Below are 23,950 nucleotides of genomic sequence, written 5' to 3' on the forward strand. Positions count from 1 at the left end.
CTGATAAAATTATTTTATGGGTATTACAATTTCCGTAGTTCTTATATTAGTAAGGAATCATTTCAAGTCCAAGCCTGTTATTTTTACACCTTCCTCAGCAGGAGTCCCTACCAGGCTACCTGCAGAAGTAAGTGTATGTTCAATTTCAGTCCTGTCATAGCCTGGACTGGGCAGGGGTCTTCTCTGGGCATTGTGGGTGCAAGCTGACTGATCCAACTTTGCCTTTATGAGCCCTGGAGACCAGCCCGATGATGATGCCTCAAAGTCAGGAATGCAGGACTGGGTCTCCTAGGTGACACTGAACATTGTATAGAGTTCTAGGAGTGGGGAGTATTTGAAGATGCATTCAAATCAGCTCCCCTGGGATTATCCAGAGATTAATCTATTTGTCCATTGGTTAAGAATAAAAGCAGCAGAACAAATAGGATTGAAATTCAGGACTTCTTCCTGTTCAAGAAATTATGACTAGAGAATGAGCTGACAACTCTTTGGCCAGGAAGTTGTGTCCAAAGGCCAGAGAAGCTGAGGATCAGGGAGAGCAAAGACTAAAAAGCAGATAGACATGACAAAAGGATTTCTCTCAAGGAAACATCCTGCTCTCCAAGGTTTTAGATGCATGATTTTATTCTAAACATTGGTGACTCAGGCAACACCCATTACACTTCTGAACTTAAAGAGAGCATATTCTCAGGAGGGGTGCTTAGGACTGGACTCCTGATTCACTTCTGACTTCACAAGTGACTTTCTGTCATTAAAATTTCTCTTTTTGCTTCCAGCATCGAGTAGATTTCTTTCAACAGATGATCGACTCCCAGAATTCCAAAGAAACAAAGTCCCATAAAGGTAACCAAGAACTGTATCCGGGGGCTACTGATGGGGACACTCAGAGAGAAGGCCATGTTCTGAAAATGTGCAGAAAGTTTTCCAGGAAAATGGGAATTTCTTCCACATTGCAGAAAGGCACACATTTGGATGTTATAAATGATAGCTGGAGGCACTTTCTAGAAGCACACAGGCATAGCCACATTCCAGGCTTGAAGGGCAACCCTGAACAAGTGTGGCACTCCCGGAGGTCGGTCAGTGATCTGTGGATCACCCACATCAGATAAAATGCCAGTTCTCAGCCTCCTCCAGATCCACTTACTCAGAACCTCTGCTTGGAAACGTACATCTAACATCCAATCAGGAGACACACTGTCCAAATAAGGGTGATTTTAACTGGAAACACTTGGTGAAAGTGTGTTCACAAGGTTAATCTACTGATGGGTTTTATTTTTCCCTATATAATGGAAAAGTAACTGTGAGAAAACCTTTAAGACTGTGTAATGTCCTTTTCCTCTTCAATTTTTCACCTACTAGTTTTACCACCCATGGATGGTTTTGACTGAAACCATCATTACTATGATGGTCGCAAAATAATGACCATGATCAATTTCAAGCCATCAAAGTTTGACAACCATATGACATAATTGTGAATATTAACAATTAATTCTAAAGAGCAGGAAGTGGAGGCGGGGCATGGTGGCTCACGTCTGTAATCTCAGCACTTTGGGAGGCCAAGGCTGGTGGATCACCTAGGGTCAGGAGTTCAAGACCAGCCTGGCCAACATGGCGAAACCCTGTCTCTACTAAAAATACAAAAACTAGCCGGGTGTCGGTGGTGGCGCACACCTGTAATCCCAGCTATTTGGGAGGCTGAGGTGGGAGAATCACTTGAACCAGGGAGGCGGAGGTTGCAGTGAGCCAAGATCACACTACTGCACTCCAGCCTGGGCAACAGAGTGAGACTCCGTCTCAAAAATAATACTAAATAAATAAAATAAGTAAAAATAAAGAGCAGGAAATGTTTAACTCAAACACACCATTGTAAATATATCTATGTCTTCATCTACTTGTCTATGTGTCATCTATCATCTGTCCATCTGTCCCAATGCAACTTTTTGTGAAAAGGGAAACAGTCTATCGTTTTGTTGCTCAATACAGACATCACTAGATACATGGCTATTGAGTACTGAACATGTAGCTGCTGCCAATGAAGAATAATTTTTAAGTATATCTAATTTTAATTAATTAAATTTAAGTAGCCACCTGTGGCTAGTGCCTGCCCTACTGGGTAGCAGATCTACACTTTGAGATTATGATTTCATTTCAATTCCATGTCCTGGGGTTCATGCCAACTGAATAAAATAATTGGAAAGTTGAATTTACCCACAACATCATCATGAAAATTATCACCAGTAAATCACAACTCTGTAGACCTTTCTCACACTCATCTTGTATTGTTTTCAGTTATGAAATACATGGTTGGAGTGGGCACCATATTTATTTTAGTACCCTAGGTCTCTAAAGGTCTTAATCCAGTCCTGATCAAACAGACCAATGGCTGACTGTGCTAAGCTTTTCTTGGGAGAAATATCAAGAGGGAGGCAAACCTGTAGTCATAAATGCTGTTCGGTGAGCATGAAGTGGAGCAGAGAGAATGGGCATGTACTAAGGAAGATGCTATTCGGGCCAGGATGGAATAGGCACTATGAATTCCACTCACTAGACCCTATTGTTTTTATATTTCATGTTGGCCAATGCCCATCTATACATGCATTCTTCCTGCTGTATTATTATTATTATTATTTGAGATGGAGTCTCCCTCTGTCACCCAGGCTGGAGTGAAGTGGTCTGATCTTGGCTCACTGCAACCTCTGCCTCCCAGGTTCAAGCAATTCTCCTGCCTCAGCCTCCCGAGTAGCTGGGACTACAGGCGCCCACCACCACACCCAGTTGTGGGTTTTTTTGTAATTTTAGTAGAGATGGGGTTTCACCATGTTGGCCAGGCTGGTCTCAAACTCCTGACCTCAATGATCCTCCTGTCTCAGCCTCCCAAAGTGCTGGGATTACACGCTTGCACCATTGTGCCCAGCCTCCTGCTGTTTTATTAAAACCACTCATTGGACTACAGTCAATCACCTCACTTCTAGATTTTTGTCTCTGTAGCTTTCGTATATCCAGAGGTCATCCATTTTGAAGACTAGTGCCCTAGGAACTCTATTACTTGATGTCACTCAAAGATGTAATCCATGCTTCTCAAGCCATGCTGGGCTCACAAATTACCACATCTCATGAAAGTTCAGATTTTGATTCTGCAGTTTGAGGGTAGGGTTTGAGATTTTGCATTTCTGATAAGCTCCCAGATGCTGCTGGTGCTGCTGGTCCATGGACCACATTTTGAGTGGCAAGAGCCCCATATTCTTCCCTTGGATTCCCGCAAACATGTTTAGAGAAAAGTTCCTTTATATTTCCCTAAAATCAAGCCTTAGTATTGCAAACTGTCTCATTGTTTGTCAAGCTATATTGTAGCTAGAGTAATTTAAATCTTCCCTGGGGAGAATGTTACTCCACGTTTACTTATAGATAAAGAACTTCTATGATTATCCAAGGGACATCCCTATATCACTGAGTATGTTAGACAGAAATGCTCTCTTTGAAAGTTACCCAGCTGTGCAGCTGGTGGGGATGGTATGATGAGGAGTGAATGGCCCACAATCGTGTAGACCCTGGAAAAAAACTGGATTAAAGTGACTTTGCCTTATTCTGGCTCTGTAGGATACACATCAGAGTGAAGCCACCCCCAGTGTGACTCTGAATTGCTTTTCTATTTTTGCTCTTAGGGATTTGGGAGCTTCACTGGAATTTTGCTTCATCTAAACTGTGATGCTCTACACTAACCACTTTTCCTAAAATATATTTCTTCTCCTTTCAGCTCTGTCTGATCTGGAGCTTGTGGCCCAGTCAATTATCATCATTTTTGCTGCCTATGACACAACTAGCACCACTCTCCCCTTCATTATGTATGAACTGGCCACTCACCCTGATGTCCAGCAGAAACTGCAGGAGGAGATTGACGCAGTTTTACCCAATAAGGTAAGGGGATGATCCCCTGGAGAAGGAGGGAGAAGGTGAAGCCTCAGCAAGAATGCCTCCTCACCACTTGCCAGGACAATTTTTGCAAAAAGCGTAAGCATCAGTTCTTTCACTTACACTATGCAGAAAGGCTGTAAAGAGTAAAAACAAAGGGAGAATCGTAGGTAGTGGATGCTTCTTGCGTAAGTGTAAGATCTTTGTGGAACAGTGCTGGTCCTGCTGCATCCGTTGTCTGTTACCAACATAACACCAAGTAAAAAATATCCAGAAATCTCAATGACAACTAAAAACAATCATTTATTGCTCACAAGTCTGGATAGTGAGCTCTGCTGATATTGGCTGGACTCGCTGTGGTCTGGCAGTGGTCTGATGGAACCTGGCCCTGGGTGCGCTGGGCAGGCTGACTCAGCTCTGCCTCACACCTCTCTCTGCTCCAGTCAAGTAGCTAGTGGTGAAGAAGCCAAGCTAGGACCCAGGGTGCCTGATGCCTGGGCCAAACACTTAACCTCTACAATATTACCTTCCAAATATAACACCAAATGCTAGCCACGTATTACCCACACTGTTTCCAGAATTCTGCCCAAATTGGAATTCTTTATGGTGTAACGAGATCTGGCCTTGGGGCTGGCCCTGGTTTGGCAGTGAGGTGAACACAAAGGAATGTTCATCTAAGTTCATGGTCCAGGCCTGAAGGAACAAGTGGGAAATTGTTCGAGAAAGACAGGATGGGGCTACCCGGAGGGTTCCTATCCTGTTTACAACTCTCAGTAGCACTGAAATTGTGTGCCCTGTCCAGTTATAAAGTTCTTTTGTCATATTTGGGTTACAAAAGAACTAGTTTATCCCCAAACTATTTATAGGGTTTTTATATAACATAGTGTTACTCTCCACATTTTTTTTTGCATGGAGTCTTGCTTCGTCGCCCAGGCTGGACTGCAGTGGGGTGATCTCGGCTCACTGCTACCTCCGCCTCCAGGGTTCAAGTGATTCTCGTGCCTCAGCCACCTGAGTAGCTGGGATTACAGGCGTGCGCTACTATGCCCGGCTAATTTTTATAGTTTTAGTAGACACAGAGTTTCACCATGTTGGCCAGGCTGGTCTCAAACTCCTGACCACAAGTGATCCACCCACCTTGGCCTCCCAAAGTGTTGGGATTACAGGCATGAGCCACCATGCCTGGCCTAAACAGGACTTTTCCATTTTAAATGCTTGTATGAAATAGAGAATTTGCTTTTTACATTTTCTTTTTCCTTGGTACAGATGCATAGCCTCTCTTTGGAAAGGTGACACTGGCTTTGGCATATTTTAGGTGATTCAAATGGCCATCGTCTATTAGTCATGTTTGTTTGCCCAAGAAAGAAAAAACACGAAATGGTAATGTCAAGGATTTCAGTCTCTGTGTAAGTGATTGTGCCAAATTCATAACTCCTCCACACATCTCAATGGGCCATCGAGCACATCACTGGGTATGGAGAATTATTAAAATAATTTATAAATGCAACAATCTTTTACCAGAATGAATTATTCTCCGGAGCTCCTAACACTTCAATAGTACCGCATGGACTAAGTTGAAAGTTAATTCCCAATCTCAATTTATCCAAATCTGTTTCTTTCTTCCCAGGCACCTGTCACCTACGATGCCCTGGTACAGATGGAGTACCTTGACATGGTGGTGAATGAAACGCTCAGATTATTCCCAGTTGTTAGTAGAGTTACGAGAGTCTGCAAGAAAGATATTGAAATCAATGGAGTGTTCATTCCCAAAGGGTTAGCAGTGATGGTTCCAATCTATGCTCTTCACCATGACCCAAAGTACTGGACAGAGCCTGAGAAGTTCTGCCCTGAAAGGTACAAGGCCCCTGGGAAAGGAGCCTTCCCTCAACCAGCCTGATTCAAGTATATTCTGCCTCTCTCGATGCACATGGCAATCATTTGAATATGTGCCTTTTCATTTTGGAAGTTTTTTATTACAAAATGATAACTGTTAAACTTTACAAACCATAGATTAAGAAACACCTTATAACAACCCTCATTAACTATGTAATGCCTGTCTTGTAGGCATTTTTCTATGCATACAGACATTTTTAAAAACTAGTATACTATCACATTTTATTTGAGTTTGAACTGCTGCTTACTTCATTTCAAAGTAAACCATTACCTATCTACTATCTTATGTTACTACATATTTCTATATGCATAAGCTATAATTCATTTCACCATAATGTTATTTTGAGTATATAAGCTTGTTATTCATTTCAGTTTTTCTTTGCTGTGCCCTTTAGCTCTCTGAACTTAGCACCACGTTTAGGACATGTTTCCACATTCCTTTTTCTTTCAACATTGCTTGCTGTTTTCCGTAATGTAACTGTGAAAGTGCAGGCTGAGATCCTGAGACATCCTCATCCCTGATGGTTTAAGCCACTTCATTGAGGACAGAGGGAAGCAGAGGTTCTCCTGGTCCTGTTTGTGTCTGCAGTCCTGTGCCGGCTCCCTTATACTCTCAGTTGTTGATGACTCTTCCAAAGCAAAGTCACCTGCTTTCTAGACTTCTCAGAAGTTCTTCCTTGGAAGTGTTGGGCATGATATTCTGGGAATTCAGAGCCAAGGTCAGGCTTTGGGCACAATTTGCACTCTGGAAATAGTTGATATTTTCCCATTTTGGAAAGGAAAATTTGGAATGAACTTTGTAGGGCACTGGCTGGTGAGGCCTGGGATCTAGACTTTTATTGGCCCCTAACTATAAACTTCCCAATGGCAGGGACCTTGTCTTGTCAGGCATGCTGTCTCTACTGCTGGCACAGACTCTGTACATAATACTTGTTGGAAGAGCAAATCAGAATTGACCAATTTCTCTGTTTTCTGGAGTAGAGGACTTCTGTGTTTCCTCCATCTTGGCACTTCCACCTCCTGTGGCTGCACCAACACAAAATCAGAGACCACTCATTGTACTTCTCTTTGCATCATTCAGTCACCAAACAGATAGTAAGTGGTTACCTTGTGTCAGGAACTGGGCCAGGCAGTGAGAAATCCATATACTAAAAAAAGTCTGTTGTGAAGAATGTTTGACATACACATAACTATATTCTATAGACACCAGGCTATAGAACAGTATTAATGCATCCCCCTGTGTTCATCACCTGTCTCAATAGTCAATGCTGCATGTCAGCTTCCCTGTCCACACACCACCACAATCCTCTCTGTGACTACAATGTTATCTTGAAGAAATAACCTGTAAATATTTCAGAATTTTCTCTAAAATATAAGTAGTCTTTTAAAAACACATAACCACAAGGGCATTATCACTTTCCTCCATCAAAATTTTTTCACAATATAATCAAATATTGAGGAATCAAATTTGAATAAACATGGGTTTAACCTTCAAAAATTGTATAGCCGGCCAGGTGTGGTGGCTAACACCTGTAATCCCAACACTTTGGGAGGCCAAGGAGGTCCTCGCCTCCCAAAAGCCACCACACCCTGCATAACGTGTAGTTTTAATAGTTTTTATGTTTCATTAACTTGTTTTTATGTACTACTGTGAAAGTAGGTTCAGTAAGAAGAACAAGGACAGCATAGATCTTTACAGATACATACCTTTTGGAGCTGGACCCCAAAACTGCATTGGCATGAGGTTTGCTCTCACAAACATAAAACTTGGTGTCATTAGAGCACTGCAGAACTTCTCCTTCAAACCTTGTAAAGAGACTCAGGTCAGTAAACTTTCTTATAAATAATGTTTATTGGGAGTTTTTTAAACTGAGAAGTCTACATTTTTTAAAAATTATTGTTCATTTTTCAATAATTTGCTCTGTAGGACAAAGAATCTAATTGGAGCTATCCATAATGCTTAAAGATGAATCACTTCTGGAGTTCAAAATCTGTAGCTTTATAAAGACAGAACTATAAAGATCATCTAATGTCAATATAGATTAGCATGGTATAATTATGTTCAGTCTCTGTGAACTTGAGCAAATTTTAAATTCAGTTTCATGTCAACTGTAAAGATGAGGAAGTGTTTTGCACAATCATGAAGTGCAATGATTACTTTGTCAGGACTTTTGAATGGTGCTCTCCTCCACTAGAACTTGCAGAAGCTTTCTCATGACAGTGTTTCTCAACCACTAGCTGTACATTGGAATCACTGGGGAGCTTCAAAAATTCATGATGCCTGGATCATCTCACAAATTCTAAACTAATTTGCCCAGAGTTGTGGCTTTAAAAGCTCTCCCATTGGTCCTCATGTGAAGCCAATGTTGGGAATCACTAATTTAAGGTATTTCTGCCAGATAGAAAAGATGCTTACAGTCCAAGGCCATCCTGACCATTTGACCTTATCTTCCAGGAGCACTGCTTCGCTGCTTCATACAAGCTGTGCATCTTTTCAACCCAATAATAGCTCTATGAATGTTCTTCTTTTCCTTCTCATTATGTTCCTATCCCACAAGTCCTACATCAATTCCCCAAGCCACTCTAAGAAACTTTCCCCATCGAGTACAGGGCCAGTTATTCTTCTGCTTTGTTACTATTTATTGCAGGCTGTTATCATCACCTAATCTTATACTTTTCATTAAACCACTCAGTTTTATTCTACAAGTCTTTTCTCTATTCTAAGAATTTCTCCTCTCTGCCCCATTTATGTTGTTTTGTTTTAATTCTTTCATAAAAGTCCAATAGTGTCTTGCAGAGGACATTATCCATTGCAGGCATTCCACACATGTTTAAGGAGTGAGTTTCAGTTGATTTGGAGTTCTTGGATACAAGTTTTAAGCTGTTTAATTTTTAAATTTAATATGTGAAATTTGTATATTTGAGTGTGTATGTCTGTCTGCAGGAAAAACATTCATGCCATTTGAAATTTTAAAATAATGAGTCACATTAATAGAAAGATATGGAATCCTTTCTCTGAAGAACTTAATGAACACTTGTCATTTATTTATATCGAGCAAGGCCCTATAAGCCTTATTTCTAGGACTTGTGCATTTACTATGCAACTCCTATTCTAAAGTAGGCTTTGTGCATGGGAAGGAAGAAGAATAGACAGGGTTTCAATCTTATTTGTGGCTTTAGGGAAGCTGTACATCCATCCTCTAAGTGTGTACAGACAGGGGCTCAACTCTGAATAAAAGCAGGTCTCTGGCACACATGGGGTGGGGTGATACTCCCTGGCAATTTCCCAAGCATCTACTAGCTGGCACTTTTCAATTTCCATGACAATTTGCCTGCCCTTCACTCAACTGACATCAGAACATTTCTCTGCTGGCTGCTCCCCTGACACTGAAGTGACTTGGTGAGAATGAGGGCTCAAAGTATTAGTCAAAACACTATAGGCCTTGAGAAGCTTCCCATTTGCATTTCCTTTGGAAATCAAGAGAAGAAGTAAAAAACAAAAGCATAATGCTTCTTGAAGGTCTCTTCCGATCATTACACTGGATGGGTTCAGTTGGATGGAGTTAGTGAATGCTTAATAAGTTGAAGACTGTCCATATAATTGAAATATATAACACCTACTGAGGATTACCTTGCAAGTTTCATCATATACAAAATTAACTTTATATGGCTTTTCCAAAATAGTTTAACATAATGCCTAATAATCTGGATTTGATTTTTTAAAATATCTCTTTGCTTAAAATTTAAATAAAAAGGAACAGAAGCCAGCATGAACAATCTCAAGCCTGGCACAGAATAGATACTCAATAAATATTTTGTTAAATGATGAATGGTAAATGCTTTCACTATCCAATCTTCACAGAGCTAACTGAACAAGTACAAATAAACCAAAATGTATGGTGCTGAAAGTAGTTTTTTTTTAGTCATTGCAAAGCATTACCCTTGATGTCATCTTTTTTATTTTGCTTCTATCTTTTCTTCATTTGCTTCATTGTTTCTGAATATTCTTGTTTAACTTTTGCAGATCCCACTGAAATTAGACAATCTACCAATTCTTCAACCAGAAAAACCTATTGTTCTAAAAGTGCACTTAAGAGATGGGATTACAAGTGGACCCTGACTTTCCCTAAGGACTTCCACTTTGTTCAAGAAAGCTGTATCCCAGAACACTAGACACTTCAAATTGTTTTGTGAATAAAACTCAGAAATGAAGATGAGCTTAATTAACCTAGTGTACTGGGTGAATAATTAGAAATTCTCTACATTCATTGAGCTCTCATTGTCTGGGTAGAGTATTACACATTGCATACTATGAAGCAGGTGACAAATCAATGCTAAATAAGTACAGTCATCTTCTCTAGTTCTCATAAGACTATCTCCCCACCACCTATAGTTAGTACCCTCAAGTCCTCCTGAGCTGTGATCAGAGAATAAACATTTCTCAACAATTTTACCAACAATTTTTAATGAAAAGGAAAATTATACTTGTGATTCTCATAGTGACATTTATATTACATGTTCCATTTGTGATATTCTATAATAAGTATTATATTGAGAAAGTCAATAAGCACCTCTTTACAAAACTGTTATCTGATGTCTTCCTGCATATTAAGGATGAATCTACAGAATTAGATCAATAAGGATCAACAAATAAATATTTTTGGTCATTATAATTGCTGGTTCTGTGGGGTCTTTTACAGGACTCTAACTTGATTATTAATCTAGGTGTGAGTTAAACCACTGTGACTTTGCCCATTGTTTAGAAAACATATTCGTAGTTTCATTGGCCTCTTTTGAAGCACATATTTTGGTAACATTCAACTTAGGAACTTATTTTTACATTATTAGTTTTGATTTAATGTTATATCTCATCTCACCTGATAGTGCTGGAAGGCAGGGAACATGTTTTCCTATACTTGTTCTATTTCACCTTTAACTCCCAAATGTTTTAACATAATGAACACCGAATAAAATGTGGTTTATTAGTCAACTGATTGGGCAGCAAAGCTAAAGGCATTCATCAGTTTCAGCCGGTATCAGAGGCTGCACAGAGTTCTTCCTTTTCCTTTTCTGCTTCATCCCAAAGAAATGGGGCTATATATTCCCAAATTTTCAAAATAATGTTGATATTTTGACCTCCTCCCATGGCTCATAAATGCTCTCAATGGCATCTAGAGTAGTAAATCCTTTCCAGAAGGCTTTCAATTGACTTTGCCCAGATCCATCAGAGGAATTACTATCTAATTCCTCTGTAGCCTTATGAAATGTATTTCTTAAATAATAAGACTTGAAAGTTAAAATTACTCTTTTATCCACAGCTGCAGAATGGATGTTTTGTTAGTAGGCATTAAAGCAACAATAATCTTTTTGTCATCTTCATCGGAGCTCTTGAGTGACTAAATGTATTATCAATGAGCAGTGACATTTTGTTTTGTTTGTTTCTCTTTTATTTTATTTTAGGTTTCAGGATACATGTGCAGAACATGCAGGTTTGTTACATAGGTAAAGGAGTGCCATGGTTTGCTGCACCTATCAACCTACCACCTAGGTATTAAGCCCCACATGCATTAGCTATTGGTCCTGATGCTCTGCCTCCCCCACCCGCTCCCAACAGGCCCCAGTGTGTGTTGTTCCCTGTGTCCATGTGTTCTCATTGTTCAGCTCCCACTAATGAGTGAGAACTTGTGGTGTTTGGTTTTCTGTTCCTGTGTTAGTTTGCTGAGGAGGATGGCTTCCAGCTTCATCCATGTCCCTGCAAAGGACATGATCTCATTCCTTTTTATGGCTGCATAGTATTCCATTGTGTATATGTACCACATTTTCTTTATTCAGTCTATCATCGACGGGCATTTGGGCTGATTCCAAATCTTTGCTATTGTGAATAGTGCTGCAATAAACTGGCTAAGTCTACCTGAAGTCAATTGTTGTCTAATTTTATCTGTGTTGTAGACATTTTAAAAATCATCTCAAGAGGCTAGACCAGCACTATTTGCTTGGGAGTTGTGCTTATGTAAAGAAATGTGACTAGTAACAGATACAAGGTTTAAAAAGAAAAAAAGTGAAATTAATAGTAATATGATAACTGTAGTTTGCATAATGCTTATAAGCCATGAACCTAGGCTTAAAGGCAAGTAATTAAATAAACCAAATGACCATAAGGAATTAGTCGAGACAGGTTGTAACCATGTGGCCAGTTTTTCTTATTTTGTGTATATGGGTCTCCACTTTTCCAGAGTGAGGACTAAGCCCTGAATTTTTTCATCTTGCCCAAATTCCTATCCACAGGGTCTAGGGAGTCATGCCCTACAAACCATAAATTCTCATCAGATGGGTTTTATTTAACCCTATATATCGTGACTTACTTTCCAATCTGACTCTGGCATAACATTACGTGACAAAGAAGAAACTCAAAATATTTTACCCCAAAGCATGTTTCTTTGCCATATCTTGAAATGGTCCTGCAAAGCTGTTCTTTGTGGGGGGAAAATTTGCATCTGTAAAGAATCTCTTTTCATCATGTAGCTAGATCTTTTTCTTCCAGGCCCTCCCAATCCTGAAGAGATGAAGTAAGAGTCTAACACCTTTTAAAGGTCTGAATGGGAAATATTTGTCATCTATTGTCTCTAAGGGCAGTCACTGTAAAACCTCAAAAGAACCCTGGTCTCCACAACCTGTTTTTTTTTTTTAATCTTAACCTGAACATTTCCTTTCTATTGATCCCAGGTCTTTAGACAAACTCAACCAATTGTCAGTCAGAAAATATTTAAATTTACCTATAGCCTGGAAGCACACACACCCCCAACATCCCACTTTGAGTTGTCCCACCTTTCTGAACCAAACTAATGTATTTCTGAAATGTATTTGATTGATGTCTCTTGCCTCTCTAAAATGTATAAAACCAAGATGCACCCCTACTACCTTGGGCGTATGTTCTCAAGACCTCCTGAGGGCTGTGTCACAGGACATGCTCACTAATATTTGGCTCAGAATAAATCTCTTCAAATATTTTACAGAGTTTGACTCTTTTCATCAACAAGAGGAAATTACCCTAATATAGCATGTAGTATTAGCAATAATGTTACCGGAAAGGGGTCCCAATCCAGACCCCAAAAGAGGGTTCTTGGATCACTCATGAGAAAGAATTCAGGGCAAGTCCATAGAGTAAAGTGAAAGCAAGTTTATTAAGAAGTAAAGGAATAAAAAATGGCTACTCCACAAGCAGAACAGCAGCATAGGCTCCTCCTTGGCTATTTTTATGTTATTTCTTGATTATATGCTAAACAAGGGGAATTATTCGTGAGTTTTCCATGAAAGGGGTGGGCAATCCCCAGAACTGAGGGTTCCTTCCCTTCCTAGACCATATAGGGAAACTTTCTGACATGGCCATGTCAATTGTAAACTCTCATGGCACTGGTGGGAGTGTCTTTTAGCATGCTGATGCATTATAATTAGCATATCATGATCAGTGAGGATGACCAGAGGTCATCTTCCATCGCCATTTTGGTTTTGGTGGGTTTTGGCCAGCTTTTTCTTCACATGCTGTTTTGTTTTGGTTTTGGGGGTTTTTTTGGAGACAGGGTCTCACTCCATCACCAAGCCTAGAATGCAGTAGTGCAATCTCAGCTCATTGCAACCTCTGTCTCCCAGGGTTCAAGGAATTCTCGTGCCTCACCCTCACCGCCACCCCCACCGCCCCGAGTAGCTGAGACTATAGGCATGCACCACCACACCTGGCTAATTTTTGTATTTTTAGTAGAGACGGGGTTTCACCATGTTGGTCAGGCTAGTCTCAAACTCCTGATCTCAGGTGATCCTCACACCTCAGCCTTCCAAATTGCTGGGATTACAGACATGAGCCGCCCTGCCTGGCCTCATCTGCTATTCTTTTAGAGTTGTAATGTGTTGCTTGTCTTTTCCTCTTAACAAGTATTTTATTGCTTTTATTGAGCAAATGAAAGCAATGATCAAAACAGTGCTAGTGAAAGAATGTTATTCTGTCTTCCCAAACTGGAGGGTAGACATTCATTTTTTTAATTTAAATAGTTACTTAATTTTTATTTGGAAATATATATTCACAAAAGTTGCCCCAAAAATGTACAGAGATGTGTCATGTACTCTTCATTCTGTTTCCCCCAATGTTAATGTCTTCCATAACTGTGTATATAGTATATTCCTATTACTCTAGTAACAAGAAATTGACATTGATATAATCCACAGGGCTTTAGTCAGATTTCACCAGTTTTATGAGCCCTCATTTGTGTGTATGTGTGTGTGTGTGTGTGTAGCTTTATGCAAATTCATCACATGTGTAGATTTGCATAATGCCCAGAAGAATCAAGATACAGAACTGCCCCATCGGCGTGTGACCCTTCTGATTCTCACCTGCTATTCTTTTATAGTCACAATGTGTAGCTTAACTTTTCTTTTTCACAAGATTTTTTCATTGCTTTTATCAAGCAAAACTTTATTTTAAGGGGACCAATTTATCAATTTTTCCTGTTATGAATTGTGTTCTTGGTATTGAGTCTGAAAATTGTTTGTGTATCGCACCCTACCCCCAATGTTTTTGTTGTTTTTCTAAAAGTTACATAGTTTTATCCTTTACATTTAAGTCTATGATTCATTCTGCATTAATTTTTGTATAAGGTATCAGGTTTAGATCAAGGTTCGTTTCTTGGGGCTTATGGCTGTTCATTGTTCCAACATCATTTCTGGAAAGGCTATCCTTCCTCCACTGAATTGCTTTTGCACCACTATCAAAAATCAGTGGGGCCGGGCGTGGTGGCTCACACTTGTAATCCTAGCACTATGGGAGGTTGAGGCAGATGGATCACTTGACATCAGGAGTTCGAGACCAGCCTGGCCAACATGGTGAAACCCCATCTCTACTAAAAATACAAAATTAGCTGGGCGTGGTGGCGCATGCCTATAGTCCCAGCTACTCAGGAGGCTGAGGCAGAAGAATCGCTTGAACCCAGAAGGTGGAGGTTGCAGTAAGCCAAGCTCAAGCCACTGCACTCCAACCTGGGTGACAGAGCAAGACTCTATCTTAAAAAAAAAAAAAAAATCAGGCCAGGCACGGTGGCTCACGCCTATAATCCCAGCATTTTGGGAGGCTGAGGCAAGCGGATCACGAGGTCAGGAGTTGGAGACCAGCATGACCAACATGGTGAAATCCCGGCTCTACTGAAAAATACGAAAATTAGCCAGGCATGGTGGTGTGCACCTGTAATCCCAGCTACTCAGGAGGCTGAGGCAGGAGAAATGCTTGAACCAGGGAGGCGAAAGTTGCAGTGAGCCAAGATCGCGCATTGCACTCCAGCGTGGGCGACAGAGCAAGACTCCGTCTCAAAAAGAAAAAAAAAAATCAGCTGGGCCTATTTGTGTGCATCTACTTCTCATTCTCTATTGTGATCACAGCGTCTTGACTATAGCAGCTGCATAGTAAGTCGTAACATTATTGAGAGTGATTTCTCCCACTTCATTTATTTTTTTCAGAAATATTTTATCTATTGTTGGTCCTTTGACTTTCTATACAATTCAGAATAAACATCGATATCTAAAAATAAACTTACTGAAATTTTGATACAAATTGAAATAAACTTACAGATCAATATGAAATAAATCTATATCTTTACTATGTACAATCTTGACCTTATGAACACAGGATACCTCTCCATTTCCTTTCCTTCCTTTCTTCCTCTCATGTACATTTTGTAGTTTCAGGATAGTGAGATGTTTTGTTAGGTTTATACCTAAAGTCTTTAATTGGAGGGGTTATAAATCATATAGCATTTATAATGTGTTTTCACATATTCATTGCTGTCATGTAGAAATGTCTTTGACTTTTTATGTGTTGATCTTTTATCTTACAATTGTGCTAAATTCACCTATTTTTTTTGTTTTTATTTTTGTTTTTTGAGTCTTACTCTTTTGCCCAGGCTGGAGTGCAGTGGTGCGATCTTGGCTCATTGCAACCTCTGCCTCCTGGGTTTCAGCAATTCTCCTGCCTCAGCTTCCCGAGTAGCTGGGACTAGAGGCATGCACCACCACACCTGGCTAATTTTTGTATTTTTAGCAGAGACAGATTTCACCATGTTAGCCAGGCTGGTCTCAAACTCCTGGCCTCAAGTGATCCACCCACCTCAGCCTCCCAGAGTGCTGGGATTACAGGCATGAGCCACTAATCTGCCCCATCGGCGTGTGACCCTTCTGATTCTCACGCCGCACCCGGCCTGAATTCATTTTTTTATTCCAGAGTTCCCCTTGCATATTCTTTGAGTGTTGAGATGCTCCTGATCATACTCTAGTACGGAGATGTGTTCTTGAGAAACCTGAGACAGAAAGTAGAGCCCCTCACTTTGAGAGTAAGTAGGAGCACAGCCATGGAGTTCTGAGCTGTAATGAGCCCCTCCAGCTGCCTGCCATGGAGCTGATATCCCCACTCTTGGGTTAGTCCAGTGACCAGACAAAAGCAGGGCTGTAGCGTTGTGACTACAATGGGCCACCCAAGAGGGGACGGCTCCCATGAGAAGACAGGGAAGCAGTGTGGCATCGGGAGTCAGGGGGATTATTTTCTCCTCTGTTCACAGAAGCCTAAATTTATTCATCTGCTAAATTGTCACCATGGATATTCTGGAAGAAAAATACATTTTCTAGATGTAGTACCTACATCAACAGCATCAGCACTATTTGGGATTTATTAAAAATGTAAATTCAGAGTTTTTGAATCAGAAACTCTGAATCAGAAACCCTGGAACTAGGGCCCAGCCAACTGCTTTAACATGACCTTCAGATGATTCTAATGTGTACTCATGTTTGAGAATCGCTGCTGTAGAAGAGCATGAGAACAAGGAAGTAACATGAAAGAATTTAAATGCAAAGGAAATGGAAAATGAAGACTCAATGAAGTAGGAGTTAAAGTGAGTGTAGCGTTCAGTGAAGAAAGTGTTTCAAAAAGGAAGGCATAATCAACTTTGTCAAAGGCTGTTGGGTACATTGAAAATTGGCCATTGATCGCTTCTTGGCCTTTTGGCTAAGAGCAAGTGAAAATTGGCCATTGAATGTGGCCACAAGGAGGCCATTTGTGACAATCATACTAATGGTTTCCATAGATTGATGATGACAAAAGCCAACTGAAGTGAGCTCAGGAGAAAATGGAAGCAGAAAAAGTGGAAATAACAAGTAAAGAAAACTGTTTTGGCCGGGCACGGAGGCTCACGCCTGTAATCCCAGCACTTTGGGAGGCCGAGGCAGGCGGATCACGAGGTCAGGAGATGGAGACCATCCTGGCTAACACGGTGAAACCTTGTCTCTACTAAAAATACAAAAAATTAGCCAGGCATGGTGGCGGGTGCCTGTAGTCCCAGCTAATCGGGAGGCTGAGGCAGGAGAATGGCGTGAACCCAGGAGGCGTAGCTTGCAGTGAGTGGAGATCGCATCACTGCACTCCAGCCTGGGCAACAGAGCAAGACTCCGTCTCAAAAAAAAAGAAGAAAACTGTTTCAAGGAATTCGTCTGTAAGACTGTTTAGACCATGGGTGGACGTCCAATCTTTTGGCTTCCTCAGGCCGCACTGGAAGAAGAATTGTCTTGGGCCACACATAAAATGCACTAAAACTAATGACAGCTGATGAGCTAAAAAATAAATAAAAGTTAAAATCTCATAATTTTTTTTTATACTTTAAGTTCTAGGGTACATGTGCACAACGTGCAGGTTTGTTACATATGTATACATGTGCCATGTTGGTGTGCTGCACCCATTAACTCGTCATTTACATTAGGTATATCTCCTAAAGCTATTCCTCCCCTCTCCCCCCACCCCACAACAGGCCCTGGTGTGTGATGTTCCCCTTCCTGTGTCCAGGTGTTCTCACTGTTCAATTCCCACCTATGAGTGAGAACATGCGGTGTTTGGTTTTCTGTCCTTGCAATAGTTTGCTGAGAATGATGGTTTCCAGCTTCATCCAAGTCCCTACAAAGGACATGAACTCATCATTTTTTATGGCTGCATTGTATTCTGTGGTGTATATGGGCCACATTTTCTTAATCCAGTCTATCATTGTTGGACATTTGGGTTGGTTCCAAGTCTTTGCTATTGTGAATAGTGCCGCAATAAACATACGTGTGCATGTGTCTTTATAGCAGCATGATTTATAATCCTTTGGGTATATACCCAGTAATGGGATGGCTGGGTCAAATGGTATTTCTAATTCTAGATCCCTGAGGAATCGCCACACTGACTTCCACAATGGTTGAACTAGTTTACAGTCCCACCAACAGCGTAAAAGTGTTCCTATTTCTCCATATCCTCTCCAGCACCTGTGGTTTCCCGACTTTTTAATGATCACCATTCTAACTGGTGTGAGATGGTATCTCAATGTGGTTTTGATTTGCATTTCTCTGATGGCCAGTGATGATGAAAATGTTTTAAGAAAGTTTATGAATTTGTGTTGGGCCACATTCAAAGCCTTCCTGGGCCACATATGGGCTGCAGTACATGGGTTGAATGAGCTTGGTTTAGACTTTCCGGGATTGAGGAGAAGTTTCTTTTTAAGATGACAATCATAAAGGTATGTCTGTAGGCTGAGGTACTGATCAAGTAGACTGGGAAAATTTATAACACAGAAGAGAGAAGAATAATTTCAAGAGCAAGATTATAAGAGATCCTTGCAGATCAGATGGTTATGATGACCTGTGTTAGTCCTCCCCCATATTGCTAAACCCAAATAATCTTGTCTCCATTGGATGAATTCTACTACTGGCCTCTTCTTGGACTTATTCTGTGGACAATTTGGCAGTAAATGGATATGTGAGTAATAGTCTCTAAATCTGATTCTTTAGTGCTCCCACTGATTCTGACATCTTCCCATCATCCCTTCAATAAGCCTTTTTTCTGCTTGTTTCATTCAGAGTCCATTTCTGTTGCTTGGAACCAATACCCATAACTAACACAAAATCTCAGGTCACCCTATTTTTTTTTTCATTAAACACATAAGATTACTGAGGCCTTGAGAGGTTAAGTAACTTACCACTGTTAGCAAGTGGCAGACTCTCCTCCAGATCATTCTGATTCCAAATCACAAGGCTAGGAACCCTCAAAGAACAGAAAGGTATTTTCAGCCTGTGAAATAATAAAAGTTAATATGCCTACCTGCTATGGCAAGTCCAACGTAGACCAAGGAAAAGCACAAGCAGATGTGTAAAAAATCTTAAGTTTCACAATGCAATTCCAAACATCTAGTCTACCACCTGGATCATACTAGGCACTCAACAAAGATTTGTTAAACACAACATGGATTACAAGAATTATGTTATATATTATTATGTATGTATACAAAATGTATTATTCTTTCCCTTATGAATTCTTACACACTGTGATTCATGGAACACTAAGGGTCTAAGAATATAACTTTTAGGGCCAGGTGCAGTAGCTCACGTCTGTAATCTCAGAACTTTGGGAGGCCAAGGTGGGCAGATCACCTGAGGTTAGGGGTTGAAGACCAGCCTGACCAACATGGTGAAACCCCGTCTCTACTAAAAATACAAAAATTAGCCAGGCATGGTGGCACGCGCCTGTAATCCCAGCTACTCTGTAATACTCAGCTACTCCTGGCTGAGGCAGGAGAATCACTTGAACCTGGGAGGCGGAGGTTGCAGTGAGCCAAGATCGTGCCACTGCACTCCAGCCTAGGTGACAGAGAGAGACTCCGTCGCAAAAAAAAAAAAGAATACAACTTTTATATCATGCATCCTCCCTTTCAAACAGCCATCATTCACCATTTACTTCCCATGCTTCCAAAAGTAAGCAACACACTCCAATTTTAAACTCCATAAATACTCTCTGGTGGCATGTTTTATATATTTTTGTTAATAAAAATAATAATAGATAAGGTCCCTTATATCTTTATCTTGCCTTCTTTTTTTCAGGGTGTCAGTGACCTTTATATGTCCTCTTTCAAAGGGACTTTTTAAAAAGTTTTCCCTAATTCTCTAAAGATCTACTCAAATGTTCTCCACAGTGCTTGGATACCTGACACCAAGCTGGAATACTGGAATTGTGTGTTAAATGTGTTTTTCTTCCAGTAGTAAAACAGCATAAGGGAGCTAGCTCCCTGAAAAACTTTAGAGGTTTACATGAATTAATTTAAGGAGCTTATCCTATTCCACTCTACACTCGGGGCAACCACAATTGCAGTCGTTGAATGCAATGGGTGATAACATCTCTCCTCAGCACTCTTCTCAGAGCCTTAGCTACATCTTTATTCCGGAGAGTATAAATCAGAGGATTCAATGTGGGCGTAATGATGCTGTAGAACACAGAACCAACTTTGTTCTGCAATAGAGTGCACTGGGACCTGGGTCTCATGTAGGAGAAGATGCAGGCACCAAACCAAAGAGAAACCACCGTGAGGTGGGAGCCACAAGTGGCAAAGGCATTTCTCTTGCTCCCAGATGAGCACATCTGAATGACACTTTGAAGGATGAAGACATAGGATGTAGAAATCAGAAAGATGGGGAGGAGGAGGAGAATGCTGCTGATGTACACTGTGGTCTCATACACAGTGATGTTGCCACATACCAACTTCACAACAGCTGGGAACTCACAGTAGAAGTGGTAGACTTTCCAAGGCCCACAGAAAGGGAAGTGCATCAAGATCGCCATGTGAATTAGGGAGTTCACGGATGCCCCCAACCATGACATGACAGCCATCATCAGTCCCACCTTCTTGTTCATGAGCACAGCATAGCGCAGTGGATGACAGATGGCAACATAGCGGTCATAGGACATGACAGCTAAGAGAAAACATTCAGCACCACCTAGACACAAATAGAGGAAGTGCTGGGTTGCACAGCCCACAAAGGAGATAGATTTCTTGCCAGATAGGTAGTTGGTAGCCATCTTCAGGATGGTTGTGGAAACATGCATCAGATCCATGAGGGAGAGCTGGCTGAGCAGGAAATACATTGGTGTATGAAGCTGGGGATCAATGCAGATGAGGAGAATGGTGAGGGTGTTGCCACTCACCGCAATAAGGAAGACCACCATGGTCAAGGATAAAAGGAAAAGGTGGGTAAGGGAGTCATCGAAGAGCCCCTCAAGGATGAAGTCTGCCAGAGAGGTCTGATTCTTCTGCCACATTGTCCCCTTTCTCAATCCCTGAGGAAACAGAGAGTGGAGATAAAGGGTGTGACTGGAAATACTGGGGTCCAGCATACCCAAGGAAAAGCACCTTTTGATAGAGGACAGAACCTGTGGAAAAAAATTTCTGTTTCTAATTATTCAACCTCTCTAATTATTCAAATAACCTTTTTTTAAAAGAGAGCTTAGAAATCTGCCTTCACAAACATAATCACTCTGAAATTTCAGAATATCTGGACTCTATTATCAAACTTCAAGTCTCTTCTCGTTAAGAAAGATATATATGTGTGTGTGTATGTGTGTATGTATATGTATGTGTGTATATATTTATTCCCCATTTACTTCCTAGGCTTCCAAAACACACATATGTATACACACACACACACACACACACACACACACACGTCTTTCTTAATGAGAAGAGACTTGAAGTTTGATACTTAATGGAGTCTAGATATTCTGAGATTTCAGAGTGATCATGTTTGTGAAGGCAGATTTTTAAGCTCTCTCTATACAGACACACACAGAGAGACAGTTTGGAGCAAAGCTTGGGGGCGTTGCTTATTTTATCAGTGAGGATTTTACTAGAAAAGCTATAACACTAAGAGATTTCTCTTATACAATTGTGGAAGCTGGTTAGGCAATCTATGCATGGCTGTTACCTTTGTGTCTGGTGCTGGAACTTTAATTCCAGAGGGCAAGTAGTCAGGAAAAAAGAAATGGATATAAAGAGTGGCAGATCAAAGTCATGCTGGAACCCACAAGCATGAGCTGCAATCCCACAAAGGCAGACTGAAACCCATGTCAGTTCTTGTTGCCTCTGAAATTGGTGGTGTGGATATCCTGCAGAAGCTGGGGCGCCTCTTTTTTTTTTTTTTTTTTTTTTGAGTTGGAGTCTTGCTCTGTCACCCAGGCTGGAATGCTGTGGCCCGATCTCAGCTCACTGCAAGCTCCGCCTCCCGGGTTCATGCCATTCTCTTGCCTCAGCCTCTCTAGTAGCTGGGACTACAGGCGCCTGCCACCACACCCGGCTAATTTTTTGTATTTTTAGTAGAGACGGGGATTTCACCGTGTTCGACAGGATGGTCTCCATCTCCTGACCTCGTGATCCCCCCGCCTCGGCCTCCCAAAGTGCTGGGATTACAGGCGTGAGCCACCGCACCCGGCCGCTGGGGCGCTTCTTAATGGCCAGATTAAAAATGCACACACCTGGCCGGGCACGGCGGCTCACGCCTGTAATCCCAGCACTTTGGGAGACCGAGGCAGGTGGATCACGAGGTCAGGAGATGGAGACCATCCTGGCTAACACGGTGAAACCCCGTCTCTACTAAAAATACAAAAAATTTGCTGGGCGTGGTGGCGGGCGCCTGTAGTCCCAGCTACTCGGGAGGCTGAGGCAGGAGAATGGTGTGAACCCAGGAAGCGGAGCTTGCAGTGAGTGGAGATCGCATCACTGCACTCCAGCCTGGGCAACAGAGCGAGACTCCGTCTCAAAAAAAAAAAAAAAGAATGCACACACCTGACCCAGAAGTCAGAAAAACTAAAGGAGAATCCAAGGGAAGGCCTTTTGAAGACCATCTGGTTGGCAACACGTTTTGGTGCTGGGGCAGTGTCCTCCAGGATGTGAAATATACTCTAAATCTGCATCCAATTTATGCTGCTCTTCCTCCCATAGCAAGATTCATGGAACCAGAAATCACCAGGTAGAAGAGAGAATGAGTCCTCTCACTATAGCCCCCATAACTGTGACCCACCGGCACAATTTTAGCTTTCTATCCCTTCACTTTTAGCTTTTGCTGTTTTAGAGGTCTTAGTTCCAAAGGGAGAAATTCTTCCACCAGGTGTCACAACAATAATCCCATTTTCTGATAGTTAAGACTGCCACCATGCCACTTGGGGCTCCTCATAGAACTGAATCAATAGGCAAATAAGGTTACTCTATTGGCTAGTAAGACTGATTCTGACTAGCAATGGGAAATTCAGTCACTACTATACAGTGAGGATATGGAGAATTATGTCTGCAGTCAGATTTTCTAGGGTGTACTCTCATGTCTCATGATGTAAGCCAATAGAAAACTACAACCCACTTCAGACAAGACTGCTAGTGGCCCAGATGCTTCAGGAATAAAGGTTTGGGTTACCCCACCAAGCAAAGAGTCATGAATAACTGTAGACAAAGAGAATTGGAATGGGTAGTGAAAGCAAGTCGTTATAAATACCAGCCAAAAACCATGTGAGCAGCTACAGAAACAAAAACTGTAATAGTTATGGGCATTTATTCTGTGTGTGTGTGTATGTGTACTGAATATTTGTTTTCTTCTCCTCTGTCATCCCCCGTATCTAACATAAGATGTATTAATAATTGTTAATTTCAGGCAGGGGACAGTGGCTCAGGTCTGTAATCCCAGCACTTTGGGAGGCCAAGGCAGGCAGATCACCTGAGGTCAGGAGTTTGAGACCAGCCTGGCCAACATAGTGAAACCCTGTCTCTACTAAAAATACAAAAATTAGCCAGGCTTGGTGGCACATACCTGTAATTGCAGCTACTCGAGAGGCTGAGGCATTAGAATCTCTTGAACCCGGGAGGTGGAGTTTGCAGTGAGCCAAGATTGTGCCACTGCACTCTAGCCTGGGCGACAGGGCAAGACTCCGTCTCAAAAAAAAAAAGTAATCTTAATTGATTCCTCAAATATCCACCCTATTCTTTTTTGTGTTTTTTCTCCTAAATGTCTTTCTAGACCTTCATGCGGTGACGATTATCTATTTACTTCTTAAAGCAAAGAACTCAGAACTGAATGCATTCTCCCAAGCATTTGATCAGTAAGAAAGAGGTCACATCTGGCCGGGCGCGGTCGCTCATGCCTGTAATCCTGGCACTTTGGGAGGCCACGACAAGTGGATCACCTGAGGTCAGGAGTTCGAGACCAGCCTGACCAACATGTAGAAACCCCGTCTCTACTAAAAATACAAAATTAGCCGGGCGTGGTGGCGCATGCCTGTAATCCC

At 41.4% G+C, this 23,950-nt stretch overlaps 2 protein-coding genes across 9 annotated transcripts in view; one reads left to right on the forward strand and one right to left on the reverse strand.

Annotated features, from left to right (window-relative positions):
* Window positions 1-10,029, forward strand: part of CYP3A43 (cytochrome P450 subfamily IIIA polypeptide 43) — a 43,477-nt gene extending 33,448 nt beyond the window's left edge. For 4 of the 8 annotated variants that reach the window (XM_009453735.3, XM_063814790.1, XM_009453738.3 and 1 more), the window contains 6 exons: window positions 777-843; window positions 3,755-3,915; window positions 5,537-5,763; window positions 6,784-6,897; window positions 7,460-7,625; window positions 9,827-10,029. In XM_009453735.3, coding sequence (XP_009452010.1) covers window positions 777-843; window positions 3,755-3,915; window positions 5,537-5,763; window positions 6,784-6,897; window positions 7,460-7,625; window positions 9,827-9,922 — 831 coding nt within the window. In that variant the 3' untranslated portion in view covers window positions 9,923-10,029. Of the gene's footprint in view, window positions 1-776; window positions 844-3,754; window positions 3,916-5,536; window positions 5,764-6,211; window positions 6,294-6,783; window positions 6,898-7,459; window positions 7,626-9,826 lie in introns of those variants that run through there. The other 4 variants (XM_009453736.3, XM_527830.6, XM_001142753.4 and 1 more) reach the window with 4 other exon arrangements.
* On the reverse strand, window positions 6,869-21,954 carry OR2AE1 (olfactory receptor family 2 subfamily AE member 1). The gene is made up of 2 exons (XM_054656028.2): window positions 18,834-21,954; window positions 6,869-7,608 (listed from the first exon to the last, which is right to left on the reverse strand). Exon 1 carries the CDS (start codon window positions 21,017-21,019, stop codon window positions 19,973-19,975), a length of 1,047 nt encoding a protein of 348 aa, XP_054512003.1. The 5' UTR covers window positions 21,020-21,954; the 3' UTR covers window positions 6,869-7,608; window positions 18,834-19,972.
* Between the last annotated feature and the right edge of the window lie 1,996 nt (window positions 21,955-23,950).

Source organism: Pan troglodytes, chromosome 6 (assembly GCF_028858775.2).
Source record: "Pan troglodytes isolate AG18354 chromosome 6, NHGRI_mPanTro3-v2.0_pri, whole genome shotgun sequence".
In the NCBI taxonomy this organism is placed as follows: domain Eukaryota; kingdom Metazoa; phylum Chordata; class Mammalia; order Primates; family Hominidae; genus Pan; species Pan troglodytes.